Here is a 26,726-nt window from a genome sequence, read left to right as displayed (position 1 = left end):
ACAACGTGTAAAGTAAAGAAGGGATTTTCCTTTCCCTCTTTCACACCTTTTGGATTAAATATTGTGAAGAATTTGGACTCCTTCCAGAATTTTCTCTAAACCTTACGGCACATGTGTGTGCACGTCTGCACACACACACACATACACATTCACATGCTAATTTCCTTTACAGAAATAATTGTAGTTCATGTGTACTACGTGCCAGGCACCCCACTAAGGCCTTGTCTGCATTCCCTTTAATCCTCCCACCAACACTTTGACATAGGTAGCACTATTGCCCCCATTTTCTAGATGAGGAAACTGTGGCCCCGAGTGGCCCAGAGGACATTCTACAGTGCCATCTTCCTCTTCACTAAATAGTGTGTCGTGAGCATCTTCCCAGGCCACCCCGAGCTCTCATTCTGTTTGGTTACCTGCACCGCTGTCCACTTGATGAACAGACCATCATTTATTTGTCCAGTCCCCCCCTGATAAACACTTAGGTCTTTTCCAGTTTTCCGTGGACCGTGTTGAGCAGGGGCCCTATTTGTTTGTGTGCGTTACAAAGATGCCTCTGGCTGCTGGACGAGGGCGCCCTGGAGGGGGGGCCCCCACTGCTGTCCCAGGTCAGGACGACAGGGGCCTGGCCTGAGGCAGTGGAGATGGGGTGGGGGGAGGGATGCATTTGAGGAAGATTGGCGGGGAGGACGGGCGAACCAGCCCTGAGATGGAGACGTGGGGTGAGGGGAAGTCGTAGAGGGAGATACCAAGTTAGTTTGGGACCCGCTGAGCACGAAGTGCTGGGGGCACCGATGGGGAGGCGCTATAGGGCATCCCAATACCTCTCACGGTAGCGATAGCGCAGGCCTTCTGTCCGGAGCCTGTGGTCAGGAGCAGCTCCCCAGAGGAAAGGGGCTACCTTCCTCTGGGAGCCTCAGACACACCGAGTATGGAGCCCCCCCCAACTTCCTCTTGGACCCCAAGGATCTATCTCTGCCTTGGAGTGAGCAAGTGGCGGAAAAGATGTGGGGAGTTGTCCCTTCTCAAATGGGCAGCTCATGGTGACTTAGCGTTTGGGCTCTGAGACAGGGTCCTGCCTCAAGAAAGGAGACCACGGTCCGGAAGGGCGGTCTCTCTCAAGGTCACACAGCACTGCGGCAGCCCTGCAGGGACTAGACCCCATCCTAATGTGCTGTCCCTCCTCTAGCACACTCTGCTATGGCAAAGCTTGAAATCTTGGGCTTTCTCTAGGAATGGGGCTAGGCTGCCTTATCCACTCACACCCCATCTTGCTGTTCACGTGAAAGGGAGGTCGGAGGGCAGGAGGTGGACCCTGTGAGCAGCCCCTGATTCCTGCCGCCCAGTGTGGTTTCATGTCCCCACTTTCCTTCATTCTCACCCTCGCTGTGTTATCTCAGGCAGGTGCCTCAACCTTTCTGTGCCTCTGCTTCCTCATCAGTAAAATAGGGACACTATTAGTATCTACTTCCTAGATTATCATGGGGATTTGATGAGTCAATATTTGCAAAGTGCTTAGAGCAGGGCCCAGTACAAGGTCCAGGCTCTGGGAGTGTTTGAATATTGCAGAATGATACTTGGTCTCTACAACATGGCATTGCAGGAACAAAGCAGGATGCAAATCATATCTGTGCTCATTTAGTCTTTTGTCTATTCTGCAAATATTTCAGAGCACCTAGTAGGGATATGGAGATGGGTCCGACCCGGTCCTTCCCGCAGGGAGCTTAGAGTCTAGGGCACTAGATGGATCCCAATATACAGTCCTATATTCATATGACGCCAGAAGGAAACGCACCGCCGTGCCCAGGGGCTTGTCCTCTGGAGGCAGGTTGCCGGCGTGCCACAGCATCCCAAGCCTGTTCCGTGTACTTCCTCATGGATTCTCCCAGCAGCCCTATGACATGGGTACTGTTGTTATCCTCAGTTGACAGAGAAGGAAACTGAGGCACAGGGTCCCACGCTGGGCTTGTAGGGCTGGGATTCACACACAGGTAGTCTGCTTCGGTACTCTGGCCCTTAACCTCGACCCGCCCACCTCTCCACAAACAGGTGGTACTTGTATAATCAGAATCAACCACAGGGACAAAAAACACCCAAAAAACCCAAAACAAAATCCCAAACCGCACAAACCAACAAACGTTGCAAGCAGAGGCCCTGGGCTACCTTAGTCTGGTCTTGAAGGACCTCTTATGTTTTTTCTGAGTGTCTCAGTGGGGGGTGGTCTTCTTGGTTAGTGTAAGAGCTTAGGGGTCGAGAGCTTTTTTCTTTGCCCCCTCCCAAGTGGGCACATGCATCCTCTTGGTGCTGGAAGGGCCTTCAAGTTCCAGCCCTGGCTTTCCCTCCCCCTCCATGGCACATCAGCCAAGTATACTTTCTCCTGTCCTTGATTACCTCCAGTGACAGGGGGCTCACTCTTCATCATTTAGTTCATTCTAAAGAAAGTTTCGGCTCTTCGAAAGTTCTTCATTAAAATTTAAAAAATATTTTTAATGTGTTTTTATAACTTTTATTTCCTCTCAAAGTCCCACAAACAAGTCCCCTGTTGGAGCATGCACCCTCTGAGGCAGGACCTGGCCAGTTCATCTCTGTGTCCCCCTGTGGTGACTGGCAGAGGGCTTGCTGTACAGTTGGTGCTGTGAATACTATACCAGGGAGCAGGTGGGTGGGGATGTGGTGGTTGGGGCTCAGCCTCCATCGAGCCTGGGGCTGTGGGTAACCGGGTTAGTAGATCCCATAGGACACCAACTGTATGAGCACTGATGGGCATCGTGACCTCAACGGATTGGGTTGCCGTAGAAATTGGCCTTCCCAGGCCCGTTGGCATATCCCTTGAGCAGGTCTCCCCAGGGCCTCCCCAGCCCCACATTCTCTGAGCTGGATGGCCCCCAGGGAGCATGCAGGCCACGCCCCCATTGTGCAGATGGGCAGCCTGAGGCCCAGAGGGTTACAGGGACTGGCTAAGGTTCACATAGGGAGGGGTGTCACAGAGCTGGGCTTGGCGCTCAGGGCAAACAGTCTTGCCTGAGGCCCCAGCCAGTCAAGGGGACTTTTCCACATTCACGGGTTCCCAGAGGAAGTTCTGGACTGATTTCAGGGCCTGCAGCATCCCCTGGAGAATAATTCGGAGCTTATATGGCCAGTGTGTCCAGGATCACAGTATCAGTAATAGCTGATGTGGCAGGGTGACCTACTGTGTTCCCAGCACTCTGCCTTGCCCCCTTCAGTTGTCACGGTCATTTCCAGATGAAGAAGTGGGGCACAGAGGGAAGTTAAGTCACTTGCCTGAAGTCACACAGCCGATTAGGAGCAGAGCCAAGATCTGAGTCTGGGGAGTCTGGCTTCAGAGCCCACCTTTAACTGCCATGCCATACACGGCCTCACTATCACTCTTGCTTTTGGGGGAGTAAAGGATATTTCAGGTCTGGGAAGCTCTTAGTATTGGGCCTGCCAGAGTCAGAGCCTGATAAATCATGACCCAAGAGACAGAACCTTGATGATTTCTCTTTCTAGTCATATCCTCCCAACAGTTCTGAGAAATCTGTTTTCTCCCTACTTTGCAGATGAGGATGCTGAGGCCCAGAGAGGGGAAGTGACTTGCCTAGGGTCACACAGCGGGGAGAGGTAGATCAGGGCCTCTAGTCCGAGACCGCCGACTCTACACCTGGTGTTCGTGCTGAGACCTCAGGCTGCTTCCCAGGTCCTCTGGGATAGCCCCTGCCTTGCACCAGGTGAGGTGATGACCCATCAGGGCTGCCAAGATGAGGGAGCTGGGAGGGGCGGCCATGGTGTGTGGGGAGACCCTGGCTAGGCTGCATGAGGACCTGCGGATGGCAACGTGGGGAGCAAAGGGGGGTGGCAGGGCTATGGGCGTCACTGGGGAGTTTGCAACTTGGGTTTCTCTGTGTTTCCCGATCTCTAGCCCTCCCAGATTTCTGGCTCAGAACTCTCTTAACTAGTGAATAGTCACACATTCACACTCATTCATTCAGCTGTTTAGTGAGCACCTACTGTGTGCCATACCCTGTGCTGGGTACTGGGAGCACAGCAGTGAACTAGACAGACAAAAGCCCATGACGATAATCATGTAATCACACACACACACACACACACACACAAAACTGGGCCACATGTTATCAAGGAGAGGCACAAAAGGCAAGGGGACTTAAACCAATGAAAGAAGTTGGGGAACACTTCCCAGGGAGATGATTTTGATTTTTTTTTTTCCTTAAGAGCTTTATTGAGGTATAATTGACATACCATAAACTGCACATGTGTAAGGTGTGCAGTTTGATAAGTTTTGACACATGGATGCACTCATGAAACCATCAGCACAGTCAAGATAATCCATCACCCCTAAACATTTCTCTCCCACCCCCCACATGCTGTCTCCAAGGAGGCAACGTTTGGGCTGAGAACTGAAGGAGGCATGAGTTACTCTGCTCAAGTGGTCAGGGAAAAGCATTCAGGCAGAGGAAACAGCATGTGCAAAGGCCCTGGGCCTGGAGTGAGCTCCCAGCCATCTCTCCTTTCAGCTGCCTGCTGTATCCCTGCCCTAGTTGTAACTTTTAGCACCTTTCCCACTGGTGTTAGACAATTTCAGTCAGTCATGTATTCACTCAACAAACCCTCGGCCTTCTCCTATATGCCTGGGACATAGGCATGACTCAAGATACTATCCCTGCCCACGAGGGGCAGAAACAGTGACTCAGAGGAAGGTGGGGAAGGTTAGAGCTTCTGATTATGAGGTGTTTCTTCTGTGCTTGGCCCTGTACCCAGGAAGCCCTTTATGGTTGCCATCACTATTCCCATTTTACAGATGGAGAAACTGAGGTTCTGAAAGGTAACTTACCCAAAGAGGCCTCTTTGGGCCTCAGTTTCCCCATCTGTAGAATGGATGGGAGTGCAGGCTAAGGGGCCTAGGCAACCCTGCCGGCTCCCAGAGCCCTTCACCCAGGGTCCTCTCTCGTCTCCAGCAGGACCATGGGCAGCAACAAGAGCAAGCCCAAGGATGCCAGCCAGCGGCGCCGCAGCCTGGAACCTGCTGATAACACCCATGGCGGCGGCGGCGGCGGCGGCGGCGGCGGCGGGGGTGTCTTCCCCACCTCACAGACCCCCAGCAAGCCGGCCTCCGCTGATGGCCACCGGGGCCCCAGCACGGCCTTTGCCCCTGCAGCCGCCGAGCCCAAGCTGTTCGGCGGTTTCAACTCCTCCGACACAGTCACCTCCCCGCAGAGGGCGGGGCCCCTGGCTGGTCAGTGCACCTGGGAGTGTGGGAGCCGGGTGGCCCTGGCCCCTCCCCCAGGAGGGCTGTGTGCCCTGGGGGAGTGACGTCCCCTCTCTGGGCTGCTGTTTCTTTCGCTCAGTGACCAGGAGGAGTCTGGGGGTTACTTGGCTTTAGGGAATATTGGGGGTTTCCTGGAGTCTTTATAAACTGGAAAGTGTGGTGCACACTCCATTGCCTTTAGGGGTGAATCCGATGTAGCGTATAAAGGGCCCTAGAGATACAGGACTATAGGCGGAAACAGGCCCAGAGAGCCGGGGGGTTTCTCGGAAGCACGGGGACGGGTCTGAGGCATTGCTTTTTGCTCTGGTCAGCCCAGAGATGGATCAGGACAGGAGGCGGTGAGTGGCCAAGGGGGCGGGGCGGGTTAGAAGGGAGAAAGAGAACTGGGGTCTTCAGAGGCCCGGCCCAATGCCGAGATGCGCCCCTGCACCCTCTGCTGGCGCTTTGTGGGTATAGCAGCGCCAGGTGAAGGATGCTTAGAGATGCAGATGTGGTCCTGGAGACACACAGACATAAGACCCTCACACAAACACGTGCATTCTTACCCGGACACCCTCACACAGAGCCCCCCCCCACATACACACACACACACACACACACACACACACACACACACACACAGTCAGCAACTCATTCAGAGACACCCATACAGGACATTTACACGTGCTAAGCTAGAGACGCTTTCGTAAACAGACACGCCATGCACATAGAGACACACGCAGGGACACATGGATGTGCACCCTCCAGGCACAGACACACACCCAACGCAAATGTATACAAATACAAACACACATATGCAAAAAACCTCATACTCCCAGATGGAGACATACACATGTGGTCAGAAGCCCTTCAAAAGCACACACGTGCCCAGCTAGAAATGCCATCCCGGAGACCCACAGACTCACAGATGCACAGATGCACATATGTGCAGTGAGAACACACAGGCACAGACACACACCCAAGTGAGACAGACCCACAAACATACCCATTCGTTTGTTCAAGAGATAGTTGTGGCGCCCCTCCTGTGTGCCAGGTCTCTTCTGGTGCTGGGGTCACAGCAACGTGTAAAACAGACAGAACCCCTGTGGGGGAGAGAAGCAAAGAGCAAGGTGTGTAAACCGTGCAGGGTGTTAGTGGGTGGTAACTGCTGTGAAAGAGCAAAACGGGCAGGGAGTAGTGTTGGTGGATGTGTGGCTGGAGGTTGTAACTTCAAATGGGGGGACAGAGAGGGCTTCGGAGGGGACAGTTACCTGCAGCCAAGATCTTCCCTGACACACAGAAGCATCCAGAGTCACATCTCCCCAGAAAAGAGCTGCGTCCCCAGGTGCAGTTTCCTTCATTCACTGCTTCATTCATCTAGTGGTTGTTTCTTGAGCACGTACTATACACCAGGCTCTAGGAACAAAACAAAGATGTCTGTTATTGGGGACTTCTGGTGCTGTGGGGAAGACAGATAGCAAACAGAGAAGCCAACACCCAGCATCCCCTCAAGCCCAGTGGGCACACTCAGAGGTGGAGAGACGCACGTGCTTCCTACACGCCCTCACAAGCGTGCGGGACACACAGACACAGGGGGACATGCGTAGAGGCCCACCCCCAGTGAATGGGACCAGGCCTCTGGGCTGGAGGTGGGAGACCAACCCCAGCCCCGCCCAGGGTGCAAGGCTCTCTTGTCCACCTCTCCCCCCAGCCATGGCTCTGGCCGTTCTGACACTCCCCACCTTCTGTGCAGGTGGAGTGACCACCTTTGTGGCCCTCTATGACTATGAGTCGCGGACAGAGACTGACCTGTCTTTCAAGAAAGGGGAGCGGCTCCAGATTGTCAACAACACGTGAGTGCCCCCCTACCCCACTGCCCCTCAGGACCCCAGCCCTGGGCCTGGTCTTGGGACAGAGCCACTTCTGAGCGTCCCAGGGCCAGCTTGATGGGCAGCAGGCAGAGCTGGGTGTCCAGGCAGCTGAGGTGCAGGGAACCGTCCTGGGGCCTCTGGGGGTGATGAGGCAGGCGCCGGCGGTCGGGGGTCTGGGACGGCTCCACGGACAGGGATCTGGGTGCAGTAACTGGACGGCAGAGCACAGCACTCCAGATCCCAGAACCTGCACGGGGGCGTGTGATCAGCGCAGGACTGGGCCGGCGACCCAGGACTACAAAAAGCAGGGCCTGTGGAGCTGGAGGCTGTGCCCACAGAGGTGCTGGAGAGCCTGGGCAACCAGTAGAGTCTCCAGCTGTAGAGGGAAGGCCCTCATTGGGAGGGTTGGGGGACCCATCCTGGGGACCCAGTGTGAGAGGGGTCAGGATAGGGCATGGGGATGAGATGGTGGGATAGGGGTGGAGGGCGGGGCACCGTGGTGGGCATCTCTACTTCACCTCCAGGGACTCCAGCCTTGGGGTGGGGCATCCTAGGGCCAAGTTGGCATATGGGGGAATGGGGGCCCCTGTGAGCAGGGATAGTGAACTGGCGAGGGGTGGGTGAGGCTCCGGCCATGGGGTGGCGTCCTTCCCCTCCTCCCCACTCCCCTCCTTTCCTTGCCTAGAGTGCAGTGAGGTGGGGTGCAACACCTGTCATGGCGGGTAGGGGGGTGCAGGCTTTGGGTCATGCACCCAAGGGTGGTCACAGCTGGGGTGATCCCACTGGGGGCGGAGCTGCCGACCGAGGGGTACAGCTCCATGCCTGCTGCATTCCTGCCTTCTGAGGGCCTGCGTCCCCTCTCCGCCACCTCCCATCCCCCCAACAGCCTCGGGGAACCCCCTCCCCATTCCTGGCCCGTGCTTGCTCCCTCCAGCTCTCTCTCAGCTTCTCCCTCTCTGCTTGTCTCTCGCTGGCCCTAGGAGGAAGGTGGATGTCAGGTGTGTACACACTCCGTGGGCGGCGGGCTGGGTAGGGGCGCTTCACTGGTGGGGGTGGGCTGCCGCCGGCATGTGCTTCATATGGTCTCTGGCTCCCTTGGTTGCACCCCTTCCGGCTTCCCCAGCTTCTGTCCTCACCCCTAATAGTTTGACCAGATCCCTACCTTCATCCCAGGCTGAGAATGGGGAGGGTCCTCCCGTCACGCCTGTCACTCCCCATCTCACCTCTTCCCCATCCACCTCATGCTAACTCATCCCCTTCCTGTTCAGCCCACACTGAGTGCCAGCTGCATGCAGGGTCCAGTGCTGGGCCCAGTGAGGCCTCGGTGGAGAAAGCCATGCCCTCCTGGAGCCAGAGTGTGGCCGGGATGCAGCCCCAGTCCAGGCCAAGTGGCAGGCAGAGGGCGGGGCCGGGGTCAGCTCAGGCCTTAGGGCCCCTGCTGTGTGCCCCCCCTCTGATGGTGACCACAGGGGCTGGGAGTTTCAAGCAGGACCTTGAAGGAAGCACAGTGAAGTCGAGGGGATGGAGGGAGTGGTAGAAGGCAGTCCCCCTCACAGAAAGGCAGCTCGTGGGAGGGTGCAGGGCTGGAGGGGGCTGGTTGCCTTCAGGGCTGTGGAAGGGCGAGAAGGTTCTAGAGGGTAGAGTAGAATCGATCCATGAGCATCCTCGAAGGCCTGGCTAAGGAGGTTGGACGTCTCCACCGTCTCCAAGCATTTCTTGCTTCTTCATGCCTCCCTGCCCTTTGTGCATGTTGTTCTCTCTGCCTAAAGCGCCCTTTCTCCCATCTCTGCCTGGCAAACTCCTATTCATCCCTCAAGATCCAGTTTAGAACTGCCCCCTTTGTGAGGCAAAGGGGAAAAGAGGTAGCAGGCATTTTTACCCATGTCCTTGTATTTGCTCTGCTGCCATCCCACCAGGGCTGTAGTGATGGGGGAGGGGCCATCTCCATTTTGCAAATGAGGAAACTGAGGCTCAGAGATGTGAAGGCCTTTGTCTAAGGTCACACAGCTACCAAGTAGCAAAGCCAGGATTGGAACTTGGGCAGCAGATCTCTCCCTTCCTTACGCTGCTCTCCCGGGGGGAGGGGGCTTTCCCTGCTCCCCCCACGCCCTTCTGTCTGAGTCCCAATTCAGAGTCCCGCTCCAGTTCTCTTATGGTTCCAGCTGTTTGTATCTCCCTCCCCCCAAACTGGGAACTCCTTGAGGGCTTTTCTTGGGCCTGCCACATTTCTGGGTCCCCCGTCACCTGTTGCTCAGCACACTGTGGGTGCCCGAGTGGTGCTTTTGCACGAGATGAGTGAACAGTCATAAAATAGCCACCGTCTCTTGTGCCTCGAGTGTGGGCCTCTTCTCGTGTGGAGCAGTTGCATTGTTTTATTTATACAGCACCACAGCCCTGGGAAGTGGAAATGCTTACTTGCTCCATTTTACAGATGAGGAAACTGAGGCCCAGAGAGGTGAAGTGACTTGCTCAAGGTCACACAGCTAGTAGTGGCAGAGCTGGGAGGGGTAGGCATGACCCCGAGCCCTTGGAAGAGGAGCTCCGTGGAGGTGCAGAGGAGCCAGGAGGAGGGAAGGGCCCGAGCTGGGGAGGATGCCTCAGGTTAGAGGCTTTGAAGTACTGGAGGCTCTCAACCAGCAACGATGGGAAGAGTGTCTCAGGGGGTCACAGCTTGAGGAAAGCTCTCAAAACTTTGATTCTGCCTCTTTCACTCAGAGTCAGAGGGCAGCCCTCACTTCTTCCTTTGTCCAGCCCCTTCCCTTCCTTCTTCCTGCCTTCCATGATGGGCTGGGGGCTGCCAGGAAGTGATGGAGTCCCATCTGTGGGAAGCCCTTGGGTGGCAGTGAGGCACGCCGATTGGAGGGTGGGGGAGGGTGGGAGTGGATGAGGAGCCCTTCCTCACATCACAAAGCTCAGCTGCTCCTCTGGGAGAGTTGGGGGCTGGCATTAGAGGAAGAGGAGGGATAATGGGATGGGGGGGAGAGGCTTAGTGGAAGATGGGCCACCCACATTTGAGGTGCTCATGTCTCATACCTCACCCAGGGACCACCCTGCATGTCCTTCCACTGTTATTGCTTAAGGTCTATTATTGTGAACCCCCTGCTCCAACTCCCCTCCCTGTAGGAATGAGGGACTTTCTGAGTCTAGCCTGTGACTGGGCTGGGAGTCGGGGAGGGAGAGCTTAAGGCTGAGCCTGCCTGTTGGGGTTTGGCCAGGGCTGGCTGGGTTGGGGTCCTCACAGTAGCAGCCTGGAGCTCCCACTCCCTGGATCTCCATGCCAAACGGTTCTGCTCCTAGAATCCTGGGTGCTGTGTGGCCTTGGGTCCGGGGAAGCCACTGGGGTCTGAGGTGTGACTGCCCTGAGCCCCTGCCCCGGTGTCTGAGTCTCCAGGAGTCAGAGCCCCTCTGGGTCTGACTCTGGGATGCTTCCTAAATTGCCCTTTCCTCCTACCCAGATTATTCCAGCAGCTTCTCTGGGGGAGAGCTCCAGCAGGCACTGACTTCTGCCCCCTTGCCCTGGGCACTCCAGTTCTACTCCCCACCGTGGGGCGAGGGACCCCTTCCTGCCCTCCTCACATGACTTGCCTTGGCCTCACCCTGCTCTCTCCCTACCAACCACGGGTCCAGGCCTCAGGGCTCGGAAACTTGACTGCCTGGGCCGTACCCAGCTGCCCTGGCTTGCCTGTAATCCCCAAACGGCTTCTCTGGCCAGTCCCAACAGCCCAAATGAGTTAAATAGAAGGACCCAAACTGGCATAACGTCCCAGGTTCCAAAGCTGCCACACTCCCCATCCACACGCCAGCCTGAATTAGCCACAAGGATTAGGCTCCAAAAAGAGGATCCTGAGGCTCAGAGAGGTGAGGTCAGTAGCGTGAAGTCACACAGCTAGTGACAGCAGTTAGGATGTAAAATTGTAGCTCGGGGACTCCTGGTCCAGTGCTTTCTCCTCTTGCCACATGTGGGAAGGTGAGGGGTCAGGCAGGGAATGTGTGATTCCCTTCCTTCCCTCTTCCTGCCTATCTGATAGGATCCAGGCCCCAGGGAAGGTGCCAGATGCAGTACATCTGCTCAACCTGTTAGGTTTACACCACTGTTACTTCTGAGCCGGGCTCAGATCGGTATCCCCACCAGACTGGACTGATCTGGGAAGCTATGGGGCCCCTCATTGTGAGGGCAGTCGCCGATCCTTGGCTGAGACAGCTCACAGCCACCTGAGGCAGGTTTGAGCCTCCCAGACCATTGGCTTGGGAAGATGGGGCTTGATATCTCCATTTCACAGGTGGGCAAACTGAGGCTCAGATGATAATCACAGTAGTCAGCTTACCCAAAGCCTGGCTTGATGCTGACTGATTTACACACTTTGCCTGCACGGGAGATTTTGTGAATATTATCTCCTTTTTACAGATGAGGAAACTAAGACCCAGAGAGGACAGGGTACTTGCCCAAGGTCACACAGCAAATCCTTATCGGAGACTGGAACTGAGCTGCTTTGGTTTTTTAAAACATTTTGGAGAGTGGGGAGGAGTACCATAGAGTTGCAGATTTAATTGTTTTTCTTTTTTTAGCCAAATCAAGATACTAACAGCTCATGCACGCTGAGCACCTACTATGTGCCAGGCCCTGTGCCGGTATTTTACATCCTCAGAGGGAGGCATGAGTATCCCCTTCGTGCAGATGAGGACCAAGGTCCTGCAGGGCCAAAGTAATGCAGCCTGCAAGTGGTGAGCTGGGCTGGCGCCAGGATGCTCTGATTCTGGCGCTCAGGCTCGGAGGTACCTCTCAAGCTGGGGCCAGGCTGAAGGTGGACCTTGGATCCTTAGTGAGACTGCAGTGCACCTCCATCCCTGCCCTTGAAATAAACCCCCCAAACTGGACTGCGAGCCCAGACTCACACATGGGCTGATGTTAGGCAGGTGGAGGCTCTGCTGGCAGAAGTCTGGGTAGTGTCAGCAGAGCTGAACCCTCACCCTTGCTTCTGGGGCCCTGCTTGGTTGGCCCCTGGGCACATGCTCCTGCCGGCCTTCCACTGTGAGTGGGTGGCTGGGGGCTTCCCAGAGGCCAGCCAGCTTGCACACTCTTGCTTTGTCAATTTGCCTCATTTTGTAGTCTCTGACCTAGACCTTGGCCCAGTCCTGCTGCCTCCTCCTCCATCTTCCCCTGGTTTTCCTGAGGGTGTCTGAGCCTCTGAGAGGCCTGGGGAGGGTGCAGGGGTCCAGGAGGCCTGCTGTGTCTGGCTGTGGGCACACAGGGGCCCTGGTTCTCACCCTTGCTCTGCTGTTGATTCGCTGTGTGGCTTTGGGCAAATCACCGCCCTTCTCTATGCCTTATTTTCCCCCTTGGTGAAATGAAGACTTGGGACTGGAAGATCTCAGCTCTTCCCTGTGATTTGAGTCCTTGCTGTGTAGCCTTGGGAAGTCTCTGCCCCACTCTGTGCCTCAGTTTCCCCAACTCTACAAAGAAAGTGCTGGGTTACTTCAGCCTGGGTGCTGTGTGTCCTTGGGCTGGTCCCTAGACATCTCTGAGCCATAGTTTCATCATCTGGGGGGCTGAGGCCTGCCTTCCTGCTTAGCAGGGTGGCCTTGAGGGTCAAATGGGACAGACAAGTGTGGATCCCCCACCCCATATGGGTGCACACAGAGAGGTAGATGGAGGGCCTGGGCATCTTCAGGCTCTTTCCTTGAGGTGGGCCTCACCCTCTTACTCCAGGGCCTTCCCTCTCCCGCAGAGATCCCCATGTGAGCTCGTGCCCCTGCCTGAGCATGCGTGCGGTGATCTCACAGCCAAGTCAGACCGCACAGCCCCAATCTCTCTCTCTTCGCCTCACTCCATCCAGAAGGGACCCACACTCTCTGGTTGAGCCTCAGCCCACCTGGCTGGGCCCCTGGCTCTGCGATGCTCACCTGTACTCACCTGTTCTCAAAGAGCTCCCCCAGCCCCACTCTCTCCCGGCCTCAACTTCTCCATCTTCAAAATGGGCTGAAGAATATGGATCAGAGGCAGCTCAGAAAAACCAGGAGCCAGGGATCCAGGTTCAAGTCCAGACTGTGGCTGTGGGCAAGGGCCTTTCTCTCTTTGTGTCCCGGTGATGGGGAATGGGGGAGCACATCCTGCTTGCTGTGTGTCTTCTCAGGGTTGTGATGAGGTCAAAGGCAGCCTTGGATGGAGAAGCTCAGCAAGGTATCAAGCCCCACTGCACCCTGTAGGGAAGGCTTCCTTCTCATCTGGGAGTTAGGAACCTGGGCCTGGCTGCGTGACGTGACCTTGAGCAGAGGCCTTTGCTTCTCTAGCCTCAGTCTTCCCATCTGCACAGTGGGAATGGGAGGGGGCTGGACCCTATTTCCCAGGCAGCCCTTCCCATTGGCCTCTCCTCCCTCCCCATCGACCCTCTCCCTGTCCCCTTTGATTGCTTTGGATGCGAGGCCCTAGTGGCTGTCCCGCCTTGTCCCCCCTCCCCCGTCCCCAGCACCGCCTGGCGCTCCGCTCTCTCCCTCGCTCTTTCTGCCTCTCTCTCTCTCACCACCCCCATTTCTGCCTCTTCTTTCCTGTTGGGCTCTCGCTTTCTCCTCCCTCCTCTGTGTCTCTGGACCCCCGCTCCAGCCAGACCTGGTTCACATTCAGATGGCTGCAAAGGTACTTCTGCCCCCTCCCCACTCCCACCCAGACCCAGGGGACCCGCCCTGCCGGGGGCTTTTCCTGCCCATCACCCTGTCCCCATCACCTTCTCCTCCTCCTCCTCCTCCTCCTCCTCCTCATGGGGCAATTAGTGTAGAAGGGCCCTGGGTACTGGGGCTCTGCCACCTCAGCTCCCTCTGACACGACTCGCTGTGTGACTTTGGGCAAGTCCCAGCCCCCTCTGGCCTCAGTTTCCCCCATAGATGGGTAGGCTGCAGGAGGAGGCCTGTAGTTTTCAGTCAAGGAGCCCTGTGGGTGTGACCCATGATTTGTGACAAAGGCAAGCATTGCTCTAGTTTGCAGGGTTGGCGCCTGGATTGTCACCAAGCCCCCAAAGAGCCACCCCTTGCCTCCACTCAGGTCTCACCAGCTCCCAGGCTTGGGCTTCCAAATCTCAGGACTTGGGGAGACTTTGAAGGTCTGATTTGACATCCATCTCAGGAGGAATCTTCTCCTGTTACAACTTGCTTGCTCCCCAGAGACAGGGAGTTCCCTCTCTCAATCCCAAGGCGGCTCTTGGCATCTTGAGACTGCTTGGTCTATCTGAAGGAAAGCAGATCACTTCCTGTCCCAGGACTCTGCCCCATGAATTCGGGCGTCGTCGTCTGAGTCAGCTTTGGCCAAGAGGCATCTGGGGTAGGGAGGGGAAGAGTCCCAGGTCACCTCGGCCTGGCAGCTGTGAGAGGCCTGATCTCACTGTTCCCTGCACCTCACTCAGCCTCAAGAGCCCCCAGCACGGCACCTATGAAGATTGCAGGCATCGGGGTCCATTGCTGATGGTTCCCTTCTCCTTTGCTCCCTCCCTCTCCCCCTGCTCAGAGAGGGAGACTGGTGGCTGGCCCACTCACTCAGCACAGGACAGACGGGCTACATCCCCAGCAATTACGTGGCGCCCTCCGACTCCATCCAGGCCGAGGAGTGAGTATCGACTCTGGCCTCCTGCTTGCTTACCATCGCTGCCAGTTCAGAGCTTCTCTCCTGGGCTAGAGTGGGAGGTCTGGCTGCCCAGGGCCCCAGCCACATCCCAGGAAGAGGCACTGTGGGTGGGCGGAAGCCTGGACCACCAGCACCATCCTCCTCCCTCCCACCCCAGGTGGTACTTTGGCAAGATCACCAGACGGGAGTCAGAGCGGTTACTGCTCAATGTGGAGAACCCAAGAGGGACTTTCCTAGTGCGAGAAAGCGAGACCACAAAAGGTATGAGTGCTTCTGCTGACCAGTGGGAACTGAGCCTTTTGTGGGTTATTTGAGCTGGGTATTGTGGAATGAATAGGAGTTTGGTATATGGAGTGGGGTGGGAAGAGCCCTCCAGCTAGAGAAAAAGACAGGATCAAAGGCAGGGAGGTCCATTTGAGGAACACTGAGTCACTCTGGGGTGACCAGAGATGCAGCAAAAGATGATGCAACAGGTGCAGCAAAAGAGGCCAGCCTCTCTGGCCTCAGGTTCCTCAGGTGAGGAATGGGCACAGGTTGTCAGGGGGTCTGAGGGTCACAGAGCAAAAGGCTGTTCCCAGGGAGGGTGCTGATGCAATGGGCCCCTCTCCTTCCCCTTCTCCAGGGGCCTCAGGGGCTGGACTGGGTGCTGGGACCTGGCTTTGCCCTTCCCCCAACAGTCCTGGCCTCTCTTCCTCTCCTGTCCCTTCCCCCCACCAGAGAATGATCACCCCCTTTCTCTCCAGCCCCTCCGCACGTGGGTTGCAGACTCTCCATCACCATAGCTATGAAGCTCCTGCTTCCTGTGGGCCTGGGGCTCAGTGGGAGATGGGAAAGCAGAGCATCCGTGTCATGTGTGTGCATTTATGAGAGGTCATGTGGCTGTGCATGCCGTGTGTGGGTCCAGGCATGTGTGTGCACACGTTGGGGTGGAGTTGTCTGTGGGTTGCTGTGTGGGAGTGAATTGTTATGGGTTTGTTCTTGTGCCCAGGGGCCTAGGGAGTGTGGACCTGTGTGATCATGCAGCCACTGGACACAGGCATGCCTGCGTGTGTGCACATGTGGTCAGGGCTTGGCCTTAGACTCAGGCCTGTGGCTTCTATACGCACATGGCCTGGCCATCTGTAGAAAGTCATGGTTGTCCAATGCAGGCTTTAGAGACCCAGGTACAGGTTCAAGTCCCAGCTCTGTGCCTGACTTGCTGGGTGACCTGAGGCTAGCTGCTTTCCCTCTCTGGGCCTCATTTTCCCTTCTTTACACTGGAGATTGTAACCCCCACCTGAGGATTGTCCAGAGGTTTTGTGGGCTGTGGGGACTGGGCTTCTAGTATGATGCCTGTGTGCTGCTTCCCGAGAAAGGCTTTCTCTGGCCGCTGGAGCCTCCTCCCCTACCCCTGGGGCTCAGCCTTGTCCCTTGATGCCACCCCAGGTATCTCTTAGGCTCAGGTTAACAGGCCTAGCCAGTCCTGTTGGGCAGAAGGAAACTTTTCCAGCCCAGAGCTCTTCCAGGCTCAAGGGAAACAGGGAGGGGGCCATTGGGATTGGCCCAGCTTAGCTTTGGCAGCCTTCAGGCCACACCCAGTACGTGGTCTTCTGCCCAGGATCGCCCCAGCCTCAGCCAATCACTGGCTCCTGCCTGAGCCTGGAGTCTTCAGGAAGGGGCAGGGCCCGGACAGTGTGCCCGTGGGCAGACCCACAGAGGGGAGGCAGTTAGGCCAGGGACACACAGCCACTTGGGACCATTCCTGTTAGGCTCCCTGCCAACATTTATCGAGCACCTACTGTGTGCCAGGCCCTCTTATATGTAGTCTCACTGAATCTCCCCAGCAGCCAGGGAAGTAGCCCCACTGTGCAGCGCAGGAAACCGAGGCCCAGAGAGGGCTAGCCACTTGCTCGGGTCACACAGTTGGGATGCACCCCTGGGCTTCAGAGGTCTTGCTAGGGCCAAGGGTTCATGGGAAGGCTCTCCGGTCAGGTGCCCCTTTGTCATTTGGCTCTGCCCCAGTGGCCGCCCCAGAACTGGGTGCTCAGAGACAGGCTGGACCAGACCTGGCTCTGCCTGTGCCTCCCTTCCGTCCCGTGTTGGGTAGGTGTGCTCAGTGCCGAGGCCCGTGGGTGGGCCGGCATGGTGGTCACGGCTCCTCTTTGGGCTGCCCTGCAGGCGCCTACTGCCTCTCAGTGTCTGACTTCGACAACGCCAAGGGCCTCAACGTGAAGCACTACAAGATCCGCAAGCTGGACAGCGGCGGCTTCTACATCACCTCCCGCACCCAGTTCAACAGCCTGCAGCAGCTCGTGGCCTACTACTCCAGTGAGTGCCGGTCAGGCCTCCCGGGCGGCCAGCTGGGCGCAGGGGAGAGTAGGCCCTCGGAGAGCATGGGGGGGTCTCCGCCTACCCTATGAGCTGCAGACCCTGAGGAGGGGGGCTTTGGGGCCAAGAAGGGCCAGGACTTCTGTCACCCTGAGGATGCGGGCTCCCGTTCCCCTCCCCCCTTCTTCCTTTCCCCTTTCTCCCTCCTCCCACTCCCCTCCTCCCACCCCCTCTTTTTTCCTTCTCTCCTCCCTGTGCCCTCTCTTCCCTGTTTCCCCTCTTCCCTCCCCCCCACCCCAGCCTGCCCCTCTATCCTCTCTCCTCCTCCGCAGCTGCCTGGTGAGGAGGGAGCTGCCTGGAGGAGTGAGCCAGGAAGGAGGGGGCATAGGCCGGTGTCATTTGTCCCTGCAGCCTTAGGACCGGTTAGAACTGGTTACCGGGAGACAAGGAGGGGGCGGCTCTATCGACTGGATTGTAGCAGAGAGAGGGAGAGTGGCAGGCGGGGAGCTCACATGCGCAGGTCGTGAGCGCGGGCCAGGCCGAGTGTGCAGGAGTGTGGCCGATCCATCTGGATGTTCAGGGCTGCCCGGGTGGACTGACGCGTCATGGCCTGGGTGCTCCCACGTGGACAGCTCTCTGTGGGTGTCTGGGCCTGTGCCATGTGGCTGTGGCCTGGGCGTGCAGGCGTGGCCTTTCCTGAGAGCGCCCGCTACTCCTCCTCTGTTGGCTAGGCCTCCCGACTCCCTCTAGGATCTGCCACCCCGCTCCGTCCCCTTGGCCACCACTGTAGGGTTCATTCTGAACCCCGTTCCCCCAGATCAAAACCATCCAGGGGTTACCTTGGAATTTTAGGATAAAGACCCCCATGTGGCCTCCGAGGCCTTGGGTAGTCTAAACCTGGCTGGCCTCCCTGCCTTACCTGGGGCCCTCCTTCCCCCAGTCACTCTCCAGTAGCCCCCTGGCCTCCTTTCAGTTCCTCCAACCCAGGGGCTTATTTCTCCCTCAGGGCCTTTGCACATGCATGAGGCAGTGTGCCCTCTGCTTGGAGGGCTATTTTCCCGAGTCAACCACTCACCCTCCTGTGGATCCAAGCTCAGGTGCTACTTCCTCTGGGAAGCCTTCCAGGATGCCACCCAGCCCACCTGCTATTGCATGCACAGCTCTCCTCTGTCACACTCGTGGTCCTGGGAGGTGATTAAGGGAAGTTGGGTGTCATCCTGGACTGTGCACTCCCTGAGGGCAGGGTTCCACTGGGTCCCTGGCACCTGCCTAGGTAGCCCCCGCTTAAAGTCTGATGAATGAATGACTCAGGGAGCAGATGCATGAGGCAGTGTGGGCCTGTGTCGGGGACGGTTGTGTACACACAGGTATGGACGCCTGGCCTTGGGGGTGTCCTGTGCCTCCCCAAAGCCTGTGCGCATACAGTGTGTAAGTCTGCGCACACACACACACCGCGGGACACGGAGACCCCAGCACGGACGCCGGGCCTGAACTCCACCTCCCTGCCTCTGTCTTCAGAACATGCTGATGGCCTGTGCCACCGCCTCACCACTGTGTGCCCCACGTCCAAGCCACAGACTCAGGGCCTGGCCAAGGACGCCTGGGAGATCCCCCGGGAGTCGTTGCGGCTGGAGGTCAAGCTGGGCCAGGGCTGCTTCGGAGAGGTGTGGATGGGTAAGGCCTTGCCCCGGCCCCGCACACCCCACCATGTGCCCACCTGCGAACCAGGCAGATGTCTGTCCAAAGTGGCAGCTCAAGGCCCCATGAGTCCCCCAGCCTTCACCTCCACGAGTCCCATCACCTCTGCTGAACAGTGGGCCCTACTTTCAACATGGAGCTCCCCCAGCGGTGGCTGACAGCAGGCTGGGGTGTAGACCGCCACACCTCCGCACACCATGGTACCTGTTTACCCAGAACCACTCAGGGCTGGGCATCGCGACTCCCCAGTCACGTGCCGTGTGGCCTGGGCTGGGTGGCTTCACTCTGGAGGGCTATTTTCCCGAGTCAACCACTCACCCTCCTGCGGATCCAAGCTTAGGTGCCACTTCCTCTGGGAAGCCTTCCAGGATGCCACCCAGCCCACCTGCTATTGCATGAACAGCTCTCCTCTGTCACACTCGTGGACAGAGCCTCGATCTTCCTAACTGTAAAATGGGGCTGGTGATAATAGGACCCCCTAGTGGGGTTGAGAGAACGCTGGCCCCGTGTGGGTCCACACGTTAGCTTCAGCTGTGGGAAGAGAAGCCCCCGCTCACAGAAGGAGTACAGGGTCTGGCGTGTTCCAGGCCTGTTAACAATCTCCTGTCTAACTCTGGAGAGACAGCCAAACTGTCCTTGAAAACAAATGCCACGCAGCCCTGACAAAACCCAGGCCCCCTTCTGCTGATTGGTTTCTGCTGACACAGGAGTTGCGGAGGCAGCGGTGAGGCAGGCCTGGCTGTCGTGAGCCTGCGCGTCCAGCGGGGCTTGGGGGGAGGATGGCCGTGTGCTGTTTTCAAGGTGGTTTCATCTGAGCTGCAGTATTCACTTGGCGTCACCGCCACCACTTCCCTCCCTTCAGAGGAAGAGATGATGGAGGAGAGCAGAGGGGGTTCCTGGGTGGCAGCACTGCAGGGACAGAGGCCTGCAGGCTGGAGGTCAGGCCAAGTCAGGAAAGGGGAGGCTTTGAGCTGGGGAGAGGGGAGGGGGATGAGAAGCCAGCTTGCAGGCACAGGCACAAAAAGAGGACATGAGCAAAACCTGAAAAATCCATGGCGTCAGCCATTCCTGTGGCTGCAAAACTCATTCCTGGCTTGGGCGTGTGGTGAACAGTCAGTGCGGGAGGCTCCCGTTCCTCCCTGGATGATCCAGGTAGACTCACGAAGTGCCTGGTACGCATGCGCAGAGGGCCTGTGCCGGGAAGGCCACAGACGGGGGCCCGAGCCCCAACTCGCACCTGGAGGCCCAGAGATGGGCAGGAATGGGCCCAAGGCGCCTCAGGCCCGGCTGGGACAAAACTCAGATTAAACACACTGGTTTAGAACACAGCTTCCCCCGAGGCCTCACAATTTAAAAACCAGATAATAATAAGATGACAGCTGCAGCTATTATTAACTGTGTCCTTACAGTGGGCTTGGCCCAGTGGCTAAAATCTCATTTAATCCTCAAACAGCCCACAGGTGGATACTATAGCCTCCCCATTTTCCGGATGAGAAAATCGAGGCTCAGAGAGGGGAACTGACTCACCTATGGTCTCACTGCTGGGAGGAGGCAGAGGTGGGAGCCAAACTCCTGCCAGACTGACCTCCGAGCCCTTCTACTTAGTGTGATGCCTTACTGTTTGGGGAGTGTGGCTTGAGACAAGCTCTTGTTCTGGTGGCCTTGTTCTGAGGCCGGCTCTGCCTCACCCCCCGCCCCCACGAGTACACGCTCCATCTGCTAACACCTGGGCTACCCAGAAGGAACATGACTATCCAGGAAAGGGCAGTTGAGTTGGAACCATGGTCCCCCAACTCTCAGATGAGTGTGCTGCTTTGGGGGACATTTCTAATAATCAGCGTCCGAACAACAGCTCTTGTTTCTTGAGCGTGCCCTGTGTGAGGAGCGTCCTGCCCATTTGCAGATGGGGACACTGAGGTCCAGAAAGGGGCTGGGCCTTGGCTGGGCTTGTCACGTGGCCTGGGAGGCCAGAGCTGAAACTGGTACCCGGGCAGGCAGATCCTGGTCCCTGTGGGGTGGGAATGGGGGTCCTCCACTGAGGCAGCCTGCACCCCTTTCCACGCAGGGACCTGGAATGGCACCACCAGGGTGGCCATCAAAACTCTGAAGCCTGGCACGATGTCTCCGGAGGCCTTCCTTCAGGAGGCCCAGGTCATGAAGAAACTGAGGCATGAGAAGCTGGTGCAGCTGTACGCAGTGGTGTCTGAGGAGCCCATCTACATCGTCACGGAGTACATGAGCAAGGGTGAGGCCTGCGTGATGGCGCGGACACACGGGTGGCCCCTGGCTGGGGTCCTCACAAAAGGGCAGGTGGGATGTGCTTCACCTACCCACCACATCTAGAGCATACGCCTTTAAAGGTGGAATGAATGGAAAGAATCAACTTCCCATGTCAATGGAAAGTTAAACCAAAGGTTGCCTTTCTCCGTTCGTTTTGTTTTTAATGATTTCCCACAATGCATCTATGTCCCCCCGTTTGCTGGTTTTGTAAAGCCGTTTGCCATTCTGGGGCTGGAAGGAGAACTCCCTGAATCCTCCAAGCTGAGCCACATCTGGGTCAAGTTCCTGGCTTGACTTTTTCTTAGTTTTGAAATTAATTATTTTTCAAAATTCCACTTTTGGGAGGTATAATTTACATGTGATAAAATACACCCATTTTAAGTGTCCAGTTCGGTGAGTTTTAACAAATGGGTATGCTGTGTATCTCTTATCACAATCGAGTTATAGATCGCCGTCACCCCAGAAAGCACCCTTGTACCCCTTTGCATATAGTACTCTCCAGCCCCAAACCCACACAGCCACTGATGTGCTTTCTGTCTTCATAGAGTTGTTTCTTCTAGAATTTCGTGTAGGTAAATCTTTTATGTCCGAGGGTTTTCCTTCTTGTTGTGTGTATCAGTAGTTTGTCCCTTTTTGTTGCTGAGTAGTATTCCGTAGTATAGCTGTACCACAGTTCTGTTTGCCTAGAGGCGGACATTTGGTTGTTTCCCATCCTGCTTGCCTTCTGAGTGACAAACACAGACTTTATTCAGAGACGGGTTTGCACAAAATCTGCTGTGTGGTTAAAGTGAGGCTGGCCTGCCCCGGTGGACAAGATCTGGGAATCACTGCTTCCTGGCTCAGGGAGGACAGGGTGGGGGCTAGAGCTGCTTTCTCTCTTTCCAGGGAGTTTGCTGGACTTTCTCAAGGGGGAGACAGGCAAGTACCTGCGGCTGCCTCAGCTGGTGGACATGGCTGCTCAGGTGAGTCAGCCCCTCCCCGCTCCCACACCTGGCCTTGAGTTCTCTGACCCACCTGGCTCAGCCATGTCTGGCTTCTTGAGTGCCCCCTCCAAGGAACTTGTCTTGATTGCCCCACACTCACTGATCTCATCCCATGTATTACTGGGACCACTTACAGGTGCTGTGAGTGGTGGTTCGGGCAGAGGAAAGAGCCCTTACCTGGGCATCAGGAGTCACTGACTTGCTATGGGACGTCAGACCTCAGTTTTCTTCTCTGTCAATGTCAGTCACTCATCAAACATGTATTAATACTTGCTTGCTGTAGGCGGTGCTCAACAACTACTTTTTAATTTAATCCTTAATACAATCAGGCGGTAGAGATGGCTAATATTCCATTTGACAGATGAGAAAACTGAGGCTCAGGGAGGGGACTTGGGACAACAGGCAGGACCTGACACTCATCTGTGTCTCTGGGAGCATCTGGGGCCTCTTTTGCGTGGTCACCCCACTTCCCTGGCTGCGTCTTGTCTTGTGCCTCCCCTTTGCCCTTTGCCCTATTCTACCTCCTCCTGCTGGGCACTGGTCCTGCTTTTTGTGCCAACAGTATTTATTGTAAATTGACTTCATTGCCTGAAGAACTGGGAAGGGTGGGGCATTTGGTTGGCTATCCACTCCTGGGGATAACACCACCCCTGGGCATGTGCCCTGTGATCTGGGAAGGGCAAGGGGTGGCCCCTGAACCAGGCTCCTGGGTTCTGCCTGCAGATCGCTTCAGGCATGGCGTACGTGGAGCGGATGAACTATGTCCACCGAGACCTCCGTGCTGCCAACATCCTGGTTGGAGAGAGCCTCGTGTGCAAAGTGGCTGACTTTGGGCTGGCTCGGCTCATCGAAGACAATGAGTACACAGCCCGGCAAGGTGGGCAAGCTCCCGGCAGATGCCGTGTGGCCGTGGGGAGTCACACCCCTTCTCTGAGCCTCGGTTTCCTCCTCTGTCAAGTGGGGATAAGAATGGTGCCTATCTGGTAGAGTGGTCATGATGTTCTCCTGAGCTCCCCCGACCCTTCTTGGTCCTGCAGGTGCCAAATTCCCCATCAAGTGGACGGCTCCAGAAGCTGCCCTCTATGGCCGGTTCACCATCAAGTCAGATGTGTGGTCCTTTGGGATCCTGCTGACAGAGCTCACGACAAAGGGACGGGTGCCCTACCCCGGTAAGAGGGCTCCCCACAGCCCATTTTTGGTCCTTCTGCCCCTACCCTGGTGACCCCTCTGCTCAGGTGACCTTGGGCAAGTCAAACCCCATCCAGGGCCTCAGTTTCCCTATCTGTATAACAAAGAGGTTGACCATCTGATCTTAGGCTCTGTCTTTGGTCAGGGCTCCCAGCCTTGCGGAGGGCCTTACCCACGGTCACAGCCACCCTCTCCTAGGCAGGAAGCCCTCTTCGTTATCCCCATCAACTTCCCTCTGCCCCACTTTCCTCAGCGGAGCCAGCCGCCTCATGCTTCCCTCTGCCCACAGGGATGGTGAACCGCGAGGTGCTGGACCAGGTGGAGAGGGGCTACCGGATGCCCTGCCCTCCCGAGTGTCCCGAGTCTCTGCATGACCTCATGTGCCAGTGCTGGCGGAAGGACCCAGAGGAACGGCCCACCTTCGAGTACCTGCAGGCCTTCCTGGAGGACTACTTCACATCCACCGAGCCCCAGTACCAGCCCGGAGAGAACCTATAGGGCGTGGGCTACAGGGCCAGACTGCCTTCTTGGCTTGGATCCTGAGCTGGGTGGCCCCTGACGTGGGGTCTTGCCTGCCTCTGCCTGCCCGCCCCCCCCCCCCCCCGCCCCGTTGATCCTCTCTGTGGGGCTGAATTGCCAGTGACGAGGCCCCTCCCTCTTTTGTGGCATGGAAGGGCTTGGGGCCTGGGGCCGCCCTGGGGGCGGGGTCCAAGGCTGGCGCAGTGACTGTGCCCCGGCCCCTGGCCAGCCGCACGCCTCCTCCCTGCGTTCCCTCCTGGAGCTCTGCGCGTCTCAGCAGGAGGAACTGGGAAGAAGGGCTGGGCTGAGGGCACCCTTTTCTTAGCCTCAACCTGCTGCACGCACTGGCCCTTTCCCACTTCCACGCCACCCCAGGTCTGTCTGCGGAGCTAGCCAAAGAGCCTTTCCAAAGAGGAGTGATGGGCCACTGGCCCTCGGCCTGCCTGCCACCCTGCCCCTTGCCATCCATTTCTGAAACGCCTGTTGGTGGAGGCTGCTGGGTCCAGCCCCCTCTGCTGTGGCTCCCAGGCTGGTGAGGCCTAGCTTGACTTGATGCTGGTGGGTGGGGTGGACACCCCCCTCAAACCCTGCCCTTCTTACACCTGAGGGATCCTTAGAGATCTTCAGTTTCTTGTCCCCATACTACCCATGGGGAAACTGAGTCCAGAGAGGGGATGTGACTTGCCCAAGGCCACAGAGCAGTTCAGGGTTGAGACGGGATTGGAACGTGGTGCTCCCTCTGTCTTCCTCAGGAACCAACAAGATTGTCCTCGGAGGCATTGTGGACAGACCGGGGCAGCCCAGGGGACAAGGGGCCTAAGGATGGGTTAGAGATAGCAGAGAGAGTCCTGCTGCCACTGCTTGCTCAGTGGGCTATTGTGGGGGAGAGAGTGGAGGTAGATGTGGGGCTGAGCTAGAAATGAAAGATACAAGGGTAGGGAGGCAGGTTTCAATCAGAAGGTGGGTGGTTTTTGACCTTTGGAGCTAGCCAATCATGAAAGGGAGTGAGCTCACAGGCTCTGGAGGCAATCAAGCAGAAATAGAAGATCCAAGTGATTGGGAGGCCCTGGCCTCAGGAAGGAACCCCAGGTCCTCCTTCCCCCAGTTTTTCCTGTGTCATTTCAATGCCCGGCCCCTCCTCTTCTCCCCAAGTTGGCACCCTTAACTCACAAGTACGGAAAGGAGTGCCTAGGCTGGGGTGAGGTGAGAGGACTGGGGTGTCTATTGCCACACACCAGGACTGTCTGTGTGCCCTCGGGCAGCCCCTGCTTCCTTCTCTGGGCTGCAGTGTCTGCCTCCATATGTGGCCATGGCCTCTGCAACTGCTCCACTACTGTCCAGACCCTGTGGCCTGGCATCACGTGGTGAGCTCAGCCCATGGCATCAGGAGACCGTGTTTTGGCCCTTGGGCTATGTGGTGGCTTCTCCCTGGACCTCAGTGTGTCCTTCTTAAATGGGGCAGCCAACAGTTTGTAGGCATCTTGCCAAGGGCCCCTGTGTGCGTGTATGTGTGTGTGTATGTGTGCGTGTGCACGTGTATGTTCCTCCATGTGTGTCCATATTTAACATGTAAAAACACCCCCTGCTCTGTCCCCCAGACCTGTTGTACATCTCACCCACAGCCCCCCATCATAGCAATAACGTTCCCGCTGCCAGGGGTTCTCGAGCCAGCCAGGCCCTGCCAGTGGGGAGGGAGGCCAAGTGGTGCCTGCCTATGAAATTTCAACTTTTCCTTTCATACATGTTTATTACCCAAGTCTTCTCCTGTCCTGTCTCCGTCCCAGTCGAATCTGGACTCACTTACCCCAGCGCGCTCCCAAATCCCCTTCTGACTGCCCAGTGTCCTTTGTATAAGGTGTCCTAATACTGTCTTTTTTTTTTTTTTTTTTTTAAACAAACAGTGTTTTGTAGATTTCAGACGACTATGCAGAGGCCTAGGGGACCCCCGGCTCTGGGCAGGGCCTGGGGTTCCTGCGTTCCATGGCCGAGGCCTGGGGGGGGGAGGGGGGATTTGGAATTGGTTGTAAATACTTTGCATATTGTCTGATTAAACACAAACAGACCTCAGAGTTTGGTCAGCGGTTTCTTGAGTATCTATTGTGTGCTGGAGAGTGAGAGGGGGTGGGATGTGAGGACAGACTGTGTCAGAGGGGCCTTTGTGCAGGCAGCATTGGTGGCTGGAGGGCTTGAGGCCAGGGAGGGACGTAATCAGATTGGAGATCTCTGGAATGCGGCTGTGTGTGCACATCCATCCCTGAGTTTGGGGAGTGACTGTGCCTGGCCGTAACCTTGCTTGTGTCTGAGATGCACCAGGCGAAGCCCAGGGCTTGTGAGCAGGAAGTGTGAGCAGTTGAAGACTCTTTGCCCTGGGTGGATGGTGGCAGTTGACACTCTGGGGGCCCCGCAGGGCTGTCAGGCCCTTGTGGAGTTGTGGACATCCTCACAGGGAGATGTGGCTGTGTGCCTGCTGTGTGTTTCCCAGGAGTGCTGGGCTGGGTGGGTGGGGTGGTGGTGAGACTGGGTTAGCAAAAGCCCTGGGCACTCTGGAGAAAAATCCAAAGACCCTTCCTCTCCTCCCTTCTCCCCTCCACCAAGGCACACAATCTGGGAAGTTCATTTGCAGCAGTCTATAGGAAGAAATTTATTTTATATCAGATCACACACCGATCCATGTAAGTTACCTCTGGTCGTAATAACACTGTTTAATCTGTATAATTAAAAACAGATTTCAAAATCGGGATGTTTCTCTGTTCACTGTTATTTTCACAAGCCAAATACCACAGTGTCCGGTCAGAATGGACACCTGGAGACCCCATGGGTGTACATGTGTCTTGGGAGCAGAGGTATGAGCATGGGTGTGAGTTTGCCCTCGTGGGTGTGTGCCTTTGTGCTCACTGGGGTATGCGTGTGGCCCTGTTTGCTCATGGGTGTCTGTGTTGGTGTGTGGACACGTGTCCAGGTGGCCTGTGAGTCTGGATGCCCAGATGTGTGAACCTGTTTTTTCTGGCCCT

The 26,726-nt window shown here is 56.7% G+C and overlaps 1 protein-coding gene across 6 annotated transcripts in view; it reads left to right on the top strand.

Moving 5' to 3' along the window:
* The window catches only part of SRC (SRC proto-oncogene, non-receptor tyrosine kinase), a 56,088-nt gene extending 29,635 nt beyond the window's left edge, over positions 1-26,453 (top strand). For 3 of the 6 annotated variants that reach the window (XM_082361977.1, XM_082361975.1, XM_082361976.1), the window contains 12 exons: positions 3,558-3,725; positions 4,971-5,248; positions 7,014-7,113; positions 14,624-14,722; positions 14,898-15,001; positions 16,898-17,047; positions 18,566-18,721; positions 20,811-20,990; positions 21,911-21,987; positions 22,732-22,885; positions 23,046-23,177; positions 23,486-26,453. In XM_082361977.1, the coding sequence (XP_082218103.1) occupies positions 4,978-5,248; positions 7,014-7,113; positions 14,624-14,722; positions 14,898-15,001; positions 16,898-17,047; positions 18,566-18,721; positions 20,811-20,990; positions 21,911-21,987; positions 22,732-22,885; positions 23,046-23,177; positions 23,486-23,694 (1,632 nt within the window). In that variant the 5' untranslated portion in view covers positions 3,558-3,725; positions 4,971-4,977 and the 3' untranslated portion in view covers positions 23,695-26,453. Of the gene's footprint in view, positions 1-3,557; positions 3,726-4,970; positions 5,249-7,013; positions 7,114-8,111; positions 8,130-13,729; positions 13,763-14,623; positions 14,723-14,897; positions 15,002-16,897; positions 17,048-18,565; positions 18,722-20,810; positions 20,991-21,910; positions 21,988-22,731; positions 22,886-23,045; positions 23,178-23,485 lie in introns of all 6 variants that reach the window. The other 3 variants (XM_082361980.1, XM_082361978.1, XM_082361979.1) reach the window with 3 other exon arrangements.
* Positions 26,454-26,726: the final 273 nt, after the last annotated feature.

The sequence above is a fragment of the Balaenoptera borealis genome, assembly GCF_965194805.1.
Source record: "Balaenoptera borealis genome assembly, chromosome: 16".
NCBI lineage: Eukaryota > Metazoa > Chordata > Mammalia > Artiodactyla > Balaenopteridae > Balaenoptera > Balaenoptera borealis.
The sequence above is the reverse complement of the archived record's forward strand: the minus strand, read 5'-3'. Positions and strand labels throughout refer to the sequence as shown.